At 44.5% G+C, this 10,014-nt stretch overlaps 1 protein-coding gene across 1 annotated transcript; it reads left to right on the forward strand.

Annotated features, from left to right (window-relative positions):
- Positions 1-640: 640 nt before the first annotated feature.
- On the forward strand, positions 641-9,967 carry LOC1277040 (uncharacterized). Its single transcript, XM_001237814.3, has 4 exons — positions 641-743; positions 995-1,203; positions 3,999-4,152; positions 9,274-9,967. The coding sequence occupies exons 2-4, from the start codon at positions 1,064-1,066 to the stop codon at positions 9,634-9,636; spliced, it is 657 nt and encodes a 218-aa protein (XP_001237815.2). The 5' UTR covers positions 641-743; positions 995-1,063; the 3' UTR covers positions 9,637-9,967.
- The last annotated feature ends 47 nt before the right edge of the window (positions 9,968-10,014 follow it).

A 10,014-nucleotide genomic window follows, 5' to 3' on the forward strand; every position in this document is an offset into this window, starting at 1 on the left:
GAGAAGCGCCAGCGAAACGAGATGTCATTTGTTTCCTGTTTTTTGTGTGTGATGCTCGATGAGGGAAAGATTCGATTTCTTTCCCCGTGTCGCAAAAGCCCTCCCCATTCCAGGGTGTGTGTGTGTGTTGCTGTTTGAGGATGGAGAAACGCACGGTTCATTTGCTTATCAAATGATGCGTATGTGCGTGGTGTGTATATGTGTGTGTTTTTTTTGCCGTTGCTCCCGCGATGCTTCGGAGATGGATGCGCTCATCGATCGTTCGCTTGCCAGCCAGCCGGCTGGGACCAGATGAATTAATCGATGAATAAAAAAAATATGATTCTATTAGTATGATTTTAAGCTGGAGCATAATCGATCACACGGCACACACGATCCACGACAACAAAAAAAAGGCCCCTAGGAGAGCCGGATCAAAACAACAGACCACGCGACCAGAGCGCGCCCCTGACTGCTCATCTTTACTGCATTGTCTTTCGCGTTCGAAGTCCATCTTCACTTACTTCCCTCCCGGGGGCGATCGAACCACGCTCGTCTGCGGGGGTCTCCGTGGTGGCTGTGTTCCGTCTTCGATCCTCCCTCCACGCGCGGAGCGGAGCAACCGCCTCGGAGGGGGAGGAGGAGAGTGACCGAGGGCAAAGACGAGGGTTCGTCGTCTGGCACCGATAGCACCTTCTCTATAAATAAAGGTTTGTGGGGGAATTTCAGCTCAGTTGAAGCTGGATCGTGCAGCCAAGTGGAAGGTACGTTGTGCGTTGTGGAACAACGGAAGGTTGTGTTGTTATCATTGAGTGTCGGCATTGTTTCAGCGCAGGAAGTGATTTCGTTAGCAAGCATTGTTTTGTTGAAATCTTTCATTTTTGTTTTGTGAAATTGTTCATTCTTTATTAAAGCTAGTTAAAATTAGAAAGATAGTTAAAGTTACAGTGTTGCGTGTGTTTTAATAGCTAGAATCTCTCTTTTTCTAACTCCACGTTTTTGTTCTCGTCGGCAGAAGGAAACCAAAAACACGCACACACATTTTTCGATACCAAATCCACCAATCTCACCACTCACAACGAGTATGAAGCAGTTCGTGCTGATAGCGGTGGCCCTCGTCGGCCTGACCGCCGCCCAGTTCCCGAACGGACGCACCCTCGACGCACCGAATCCGGCCCTGTGCGCCAGCAGAATCATCCACGAGCGGGCACCGGACGGCAAAGGGTAAGGCACACGGCAAAAACATGAAAAGAACCAAAAGACAAAAGACTTCAATGCCGCGCGCGCGCAAAGCGTTTGGGAAGTGACAAGCGACGAACCCCTCAACCGCCGGTTTGCGGGAGAAAGCGTTGGCTCCAACAGGATCTCGTTTGTTTCGGTTTCGGAATTGGCCAGGCTTTTTTTTTTTGCTCCATTGGCTTTGTTTTTCACCCCTAAGACAAAAACCGCCTTGTCCTGGGTCCGTGGTTGGCCACAAATTTCCTTCCACGGCTTGCGCAACGCTCGCGCTGATGCGGTAAGAGTGCGCGAGAGGGGTTTGTTTTTTTTGCTACCATAACTCGGTTGGCTTGGTGAAAAGCGATCGAAATGGTAACAAACAACCACCACCACCACCTCCACTGGCGTGAGAATTTCGTTACGATCATCAGCGCAGAATGGGAAGATGCGGCTTGGTTGGGTTTTCCCGCAACCACAAGCACAAGCGGGAGCTTTTTTTAATTGCACGTTTTTCACGTCTTTAACCTCTCGGCGGGTGGTTGTTGTTTTCCCTTCCCCAATGGGATCGCTATCATTGTGGCTACGCCAAATGTCACTCAATGGTTTACTGTGAGAACGTCTGTATCGGTCTGTTTGTTTTACGTAAACCCCTCAACGCGTGTTATCGTACATTATACCCGGATTAAGCTAAAAAACTGAACGCTTAGCTTGATAAAATGTGCTTTAAAAACACATTTTCTAAACAATCAGCGCTTATTCATAAACCTGTCCCATCTTTACAAGACATCTTCTTTTCCTTCGACGTATCTTTCTCTCTGTCTCCGCATTCTGTTACGATGATGCCATACCCTTCCCCAATTAGCGTTCTACGCGCTACTTTCTCTCGCCATGAACCCTAGAACCTGTGTGGCTAACAGCAGCTGTAGCTAGGCCGGACAGGGAAGTGGTCAAACAACCTACCAGGCAAGTTCAATGCCAGCGCCAATGCTGAAGGGCTGAAGGAAATGGTAATGGGCACCCAGTTTCACCGTACCATAACAGCATGTTAAGTCATTTCAGACCCGACCGGCAGGATGCTATTAGGGAGGGGGGGCAAAGGGGCAGATGGAAAGGTTGTTAAAAAGGCTTTTTAGAGGGGGGGCGGTGGTTCTGGGCCGGTAATCCGTGGCAAATGGGAGTGGAAGGCATCCGCCGTTCGCTACGGGATAGGTTTATTGACACACGGTTGATGTTGTTGTTTGTGTGGCGATTGTCTGGCTGCGGAAGGAGAAGATTGATGGTGGGCAGATTTGAAAGGGTTGTGTTGTTAATGAGGTGGTGTGTTTTTTTTTAAATGAAAATATCTTAGAATTTTGAACATTAAATGTTTGGTAAGAGGAAGGCAATATCTTGGTTTTTGTGTATTTTATAGGATTTATGGATTTTTGTTATCCGTTTCATTCACTTTCACTGGAGTATTTAAAATAATGACAATAATTGCCTTTTTTATGGCACTAGTAGCATTTTACAGCAATATATTTCAAACCTGTTCATTCTTCCCAAAGGCAAACTGGATTGTTAAACCTAGTCGAGCTGTTCAGATTGGTTTGTTTTTAAGTAAAAGCTAATTATTTATTACTGTGTGCATTCTTCACTTCTACTCTCTTGATCTGTTACCAAGGCTTTAAAACAAATGAATTGTTTATTGTTACTCAGCGTACTGGCACCAATCGAACAAGATATCGAACATGAAAAATGTATGGCATTTGACGGATTTGAGACGGAGTTTGATAAATTGAACTTATCAAATTCCACACAATATTTCACGTTCAATGTCTGGTTCGATTGGTGCCAGAGCATCGGTAAAGCAGTTTAAATTCTAAATCAATGTGTGTATATTTTTGGAACACTTGGTAGTATTTTTCTATTTGCCAATTGATTATTGGGGTTTGTTTTGTCCTTTGGACATTTTAGCAGTATGTCCATTACTAGTCTTACTTGTTTTCCCCTTCTTTTGCTTCTTCTTCTTCTTCTTCTTCTTCTTCTTCTTCTTCTTCTTCTTCTTCTTCTTCTTATTCTTCTTTGTGAGGTTGACTATCTATGAGTTACTTGGGTAAACTGGAATAATACCAAGATCAAGATCAGTCCTATAGTACAGAGATTCCCAAAGTTTTATGGTGATTTCTCGAAAATGTTTGGAGTGTTTCTCAGATTTTTTGGGTTCAACCGTATTGATGTACAATAGACGGATACGAATAAATCGCGGAAACGAAACAAAAATCTTTAGGAAACAAAGAATGAAATCGTGAGACAAGCCCATACAATTACGGGAACCACCAAATATCACGATTCAGTTGATTTGATTCTAAACCTTAATCGTTGTGTTAAATGTTCAGTGATTTCAAAGCATAACTTTATTTAATAGTAGCTTTTTAACTTCATGGGTAAGATAATTTTGTTTGATAAACTATAGAAAATGAAGTGAAAAATGAATGTAAGATCCCTCGTACCGTAAACGTCCTAAATTAAGCCATAAACCAACAATTTATAGTTCACCCGTCGCTCGTACCTCAAATCAAGCCCTCCCCATACTCTTCACTCGTGCCAACAACTATCATCCAAATAAAAAGCACCTTTAAATCAACCTGTCAAAGATACAATTACACTCCAAGCGATTGCATTAATCACGGTTCTTTCTCCTCTGTATAAACAAAAAACTCACAAACTCCACCATTCAATTTCACCTTCAACCCCAAAACAGTAAATTTTATTGATCGATTTCCTTGCCTATTTATTGATTCCCCATTCTTTTTGCCTTCCAGCTACTTCTTCTCGTGGCGCGACCCAACGCTCCGGGGCGTGGAGAAGGATTGGCTCGATGCGCGCAACTTCTGCCGCCAGCGCTGCATGGACAGCGTGTCCGTCGAGACGAGCCCGGAAAATGAGTGGATCAAGCAGAGAATCGTCGAGGGCCGGGTAAGTGTAAACTGAGATTTGCAACAAAAAAAAAACCCGGAAGAGGGTTGGCTAGTTGTTGTGTGTTGACGGCCTTGCGCGATCGAAACGAAACGCTTTTCCCGACCTGTCATCGATAAATCGCATTCAGACGGGTATTGTGTTTGGTCGTCGTCGTCGTCGTGTGATCTACGGTTTACAAGTGCTGACCGTCAAGTGCGATCGGTTTTCACCGGCACGAGATCGCACTGGCACGATAACGCGGACCGTTTTGCAGCATAGCCGTTGTTGGTGTTTTTACGGTTGCATAATGCGGAAGCCCGAAGCCGCTAACCGGTCGAATGGGTCGCTTTAGGAGGGCATCTAGTAGTCGGTGTGCCTCATTAGCATAGGCACGGGGAGGCGGGTTTTTGGCCACCACCCAATATGAAGAACTCGTTTCGTTCGATTTGATAATACACAAACACAACCCTTTTGCTACTCATTGTTTTCTCGCCTAGTCCCTAGTCACTTTCCTATTATGCCACCGTTTTTTTTTTTGGACGAAGTATTTGTGCGTCTTTATCACCCGATTGGACCGGAACAAAGGCCGACACAGAGAGAGAGAGAGAGAGAGAGAGAGAGAGTGTGTGAGACGTCTTTACCCTTGCTCCACGCATACTTTGATCAGCGGCAGCTCATCTGCATTCTGCATAGCGACCTAACGTTACCAACCCTTTGGCGATGACGATGATGATGATGATGATGTCACCACGACCGGTATGTGGGCTGTTGCATCGACAATGTGTGCCACACGCAGTGCATACAAACCGCCGCGTAAATTGTTATGCGGATGCGCGCACGTGTTAGCACGTGCGTTCGTTTGCGGAAGGTCGCGCGTTGGGCGTTAGAGCTTTCACTTTTCGTTTGCCTTGGTGATCCTCGCAAAACACGAAACGGCACTGCTGCAGCAGCAAGGGGCTGGGGATGCACCACGCAAGCAAGGATAATAAATTTGGTTGCCTTGTGCTAACGAGAAACGAAGCGTTTTGCCAAGCGAATTAATAAGGCAGGCGCAGTGAAAGCGCACGAAATGGCAAATCCGGACACCGCCAAACCGCCTGTGGGACTGTAATTTTTGACCTCATCATTATTATCATCATCACCACCATTTGGGGGAGGGTTGTTGATGGGACAGCGGGGGATGCGCGGTGGTGGTGCTAGTGATCGAATGATGGTGGCCAAACTTTCCCTTAAACCGGTTCAACAGGCGGGGGAGCATGATTTTCGCTTTTGTTTCACTTCTTTTTTTTTTTTCGAGATCACTGCAAATTCCAGACGACAAAATTCAATTCCTTCCGCACGGTGGGTGGGTGTGGGTGAGGGGAGGGGGGGCTTAAATTATGACAAGTTGGAGTTGTATCGGCTCGTCTTCGCCTCGTACTGAATATTCATCGGGCTGCTCCCCCCCCCCCCCCCCCCCCCCCGGATGGAACTGGACAAACACTAATCGCTTATTCATGCTCGGGGACGTAATGGGACTTTCGTCTCGTTTTTTTTTTGTTGTGTGTGCTGTTTGTTTCGTAAACAGTTTTGTACAGAATCGGTCGATTGCTGTTTCCTGTATTTTTATTCCTGTTTCTGTCGGCTTTCATGCCGGTTTTCCCCATTTCTTTTGTTGAAGTTTTTCAGATTGTTTTTGAACATTTCAAACCGATTGGTTTGACAAATTGTCTTTACAGGGTTTTCCAGGGGTTCTCATAGTTGTGGGACACTTCCTTGACTCTTTCCTACTGGAAGTGAACTTCATATGGTGGAAATTGGACAGGCTCCTACGAAATTCCTATTGGATTTGTCCAACAAGGGTGCTATAGAGTCCAATTCCCATTGGATTAAGTTCATTTCACGATAGAAACAGTTCATTAGGTGTTCCACGGCTATGAGAGCTCGTGGAAAACCCTGTATTGTCTTTAAGAGAATAATGTTCTTCAATTTATCTCACACTTTTATAAGCTATTTTTTAGGGTTTGTGTGTGCGATGTTTGAAATTGACTGAAAATACACAACCTAAGCTTTCAATTCTCCAAAGATTTTTACGATTTTTTTGCAATTATGAAACGGATTGATAGCGTTATTGAAACAGAAATATACATTAAAAATGTAATTGTGTATATCATTTGGCTTTTTGAATACAAATAGTCATTTTTAGGGTCTTACACTCGATTGCTTATGAAAGTAATTATGTCTTCAGCCAAAAATTAACTGGTAACAGTTTCTCCAAACATTCATATGATCCGATGGACTAAAGGTGGTCCATCCGGTTGCTGTAAAGGTTCAGATTTGGTTCGATTTTGACGATGTGAACGGCTTTCCCCAATAGCAAGGACATAAGATAATGTGTTACAAAATAAAGTCAAGTCAAACCTGTTGGAGAAAGCTCTGGCCTGATGGCCGTGTGGTTTTGCTACCAGCGAAGAAGTGAACAATACAATAAACATTGAATAACGTATAATATCACGCAGTATGTCTAAAGGACACCTAATTCAGTAATAATAAGTATAAAAAATCACGTTAAATATCAAAATTATAAACCTAGTTTGCCCTCAAATTTAATACATTATGAAGCTTGGACATCAGATTTACATTAAAATATTTAACTAGTTTTTGTTATTTCTCATAAAAAGGAATAAAATTCCAGTTATTTGAATCAAAATGCGCGCTTGTGATTAAAAAAATCATGTTATACGAACAATTAAAATACTTTGAAGTACGATCAATCGATCCACTGCTCGCCACATTAAAATAATCAAATACAGCTCCATTGAAAACGAGTTAAAATTAACCCAACAAAATATGCCTCAAAATTGCAAGCTTTTAAAATTGATTTTATCCACATCGTTACATACATGCATACCCTGTGCCCGGTAGAAAACCTCCCCAAAACCCAGGAAGTACACGATCAGTACCACTCACAAAAACCGTTTTTCACACGCTACTCTACACTTGCCACACGCCGCCCAAAGTGTTCGCGCATCATCTTCTGTTTGTGCACTCACTGCGCTGCGTGACGTTGCGTACCGCGGGGCCAGACCGGTCCGGCCGCAAAACAAACGCCGAATGCGTAAATGCGTTTATTTATTCTTCCGACCGAAGCCATTTTCCCCGTCCCGGTACTGTTTACCCCTCTGTTTAAACGTAAGGGAATTATTGTTTGATGAAAAAAAAGATGGGAGTGGTGGCGATGGCACAATATCAATAAAACGCACATTCCACCCGGTGTGTAAGGCGTCCAGCATCCAGGCCACTCCATCGTGGCGGAAACGACTTATACCCACTCACCTTCCCTCTTGCGCTCGCGCGGTCTGCTGCGAGATGATGCTGCGATGGATTGTGAAATCTTCACTGACTGACTGACCGATCGACCAACCGACCGACCGACCGACCGGCCACAACACCATGATGCAACAACCTCAATGAAGCCCCGGACTCGTGATGATAATGATGAGCTCATGAAAATCATGCTTTTCGTGAGCAGAAAGGTGTGTCCCGGCAATGTGCAAAGTGTCTGGTATGTCGGGGGAAAACTTTCGTTTTCGTTTGGTCAGTGCCACACACTCGTTACAAGGGAAGGAAGATGCTCCCGCTTAATGGTGACGCGTGTGAATGACGAATGTGAGTGTGCAGTTTTTTCCTCATACTCGGGAGTATCTAATGTCTGCCCCGTTTCTTTGGCATTTCTTTAATGGCTTGATGATGATGATGATGGTACACGCGCACGCACGCCGCATGAAGAGTGCAGTTTAATGAGAAGAGATGTGTGTGTGTGTCCACAAATTCGCAACAAGCGTTGGGTTAATTACAGCTCGTTGCACAAAAAGGCGCGATGGCAGAGAGTGCAGGGCACACTGCAGGGCACTCGTTTTAACTCGAGCGCTAATCTGTGCACACGTGGTCTTTCCATACCACCACTGGAGAGGAGTGTTGGGTGGTAGTGGCGCAACGTGCAGCTGTCTCGACCAAGGAGGGTTAATTGTCTGCGGGTTTTTGTTTTGCGAAATCGCATAATACTTGTTATAGGCGTTGACCGTTCAAATGAAGACAAATTAAAGACATGAAGATGTAGCAGCTCTGGTCAGATTGCAGAGGATGTTGTTTGACGTGGAACGTTGGGCATTGAGATCTTCGTGGGCACGGCAGCTTAGTGTCTGTTTCTAGGCAGATGATCCAAGTGCGTGTAAGAGATGACAAATCTCGAAGATCTTTGTTTAAGATGACAGCCTTTAGGACTGGATTACTGGATTTCCCAATGTTTTTGTTAATATTTCGCAAACACATGGGATGCTGTTCCTTAGGTCCTGTTGGGCATGGACTGTCAAGATGACTCTGTGGTTTATGTCTGAATAGGTTTGTGTAAGAGATGGAATATCTCCAAGGTCATTAAGATGACATACAGCATTTACACAAGGATTTGTTGAATATTTCGCTAATATTATTGAACGGAGATAAATGCAAATATTAGGCATTGCGTGCATGGGCTGTCATCTTAGTCTTTGTCTAGACAGATCGTCCAAATCTGTGTAAGAGATGGCAAACCACCAATATTTTTGTTTAAGAGGAGACCATTACCTTTTAATAGATACAGGATCGGCACAAGGATTTGTTCACCATTTCTCAAATATGTTTGAAAATGTCCCCTAGGTCCTCATGTCTATGTCTGTAAATATTAACGAAGTCTTTGTAAGAGATGGCACGAAATCTTCAAGATCTTTTAGAAATCCTCACGATCTAGCTATTTACTATAAATATGGGTAAACCAAGAAAATCTTGCTCCAATCAATAACAAGAAACACCCAAGAATGCTTTTGTATAAACTCAAAGTTTTTAGTAAATTTATAGCTTTTTCGGAAGAACTTACTGAATGACAGTTCCACGAAACGAAGATATTAATGTTCTTTGGAACTGAACTTCTTCCGTTGAAAGCTTCGATCGCCCAGTGTCATGCTGATGACCTGCCCAAGTCTAATGCTTGACAAATCCTTATGTGCTGCAGGATCTGCAAAAGAAGAAACCCGTTTTTAACATTTTTATGTACTTCTTAGAGCCTCACAAAACCTCACAAAACTAATCTTTTCTCTTCCACTTCCCACATCCCATCCCATCCAGCAAAAGTACATCTGGACCAGCGGACGGCTGTGCGACTTCAAGGGCTGCGACCGTCCCGATCTGCAGCCGACGAACATTAACGGTTGGTTCTGGACGGCCGAGCTGCAGAAGCTCGCCCCGACGACCGTGCGCAACCAGAACGACTGGTCCGAGGGTGGCGGCATCGGTAAGCCGCAGCCGGACAACCGCGAGCTGATCCAGGGCGGTGCCTCCGAGAACTGTTTGGCCATCCTGAACAACTTCTACGACGACGGTGTCCACTGGCATGACGTCGCCTGCCATCACGTGAAGCCGTGGGTGTGCGAGGAGAACGACGCCCTGCTGAAGTACGTCAAGTACAGCAACCCGAACCTGCGCATCTAAAGAGATATAGAGAGAGATAGAGAGAGAGAGTAACCCCAAGGGGGATGCATACAACCAACCAACTGACTGCTGCTGGTGATGCAACCCTTTTCTTATTTCCACTTGCGTTGGCGCATGGTTACACTGACATGATACATATTTATTTGAATAACCGTTTCGCGACGATCGACGACGACCAAGTGTCGATCGGCGACTGAGTGGTGACCGACACTGCAAGAATGTACGATGATTTGGGGGGAAGATTTTTATACAATCAAATCGATGTGACTAAACGTGAAAGAAGCAAAGGAAAGATATAAGTAATAAATTTTAATTAAGTACTACAATTCAAGCTGCGAGTGTGTCTGCCTGTTTTTTTTCGGCTTCGGCTTTCGTCAT

The sequence above is a fragment of the Anopheles gambiae genome, chromosome 2 (assembly GCF_943734735.2).
Source record: "Anopheles gambiae chromosome 2, idAnoGambNW_F1_1, whole genome shotgun sequence".
Classification (NCBI taxonomy): domain Eukaryota; kingdom Metazoa; phylum Arthropoda; class Insecta; order Diptera; family Culicidae; genus Anopheles; species Anopheles gambiae.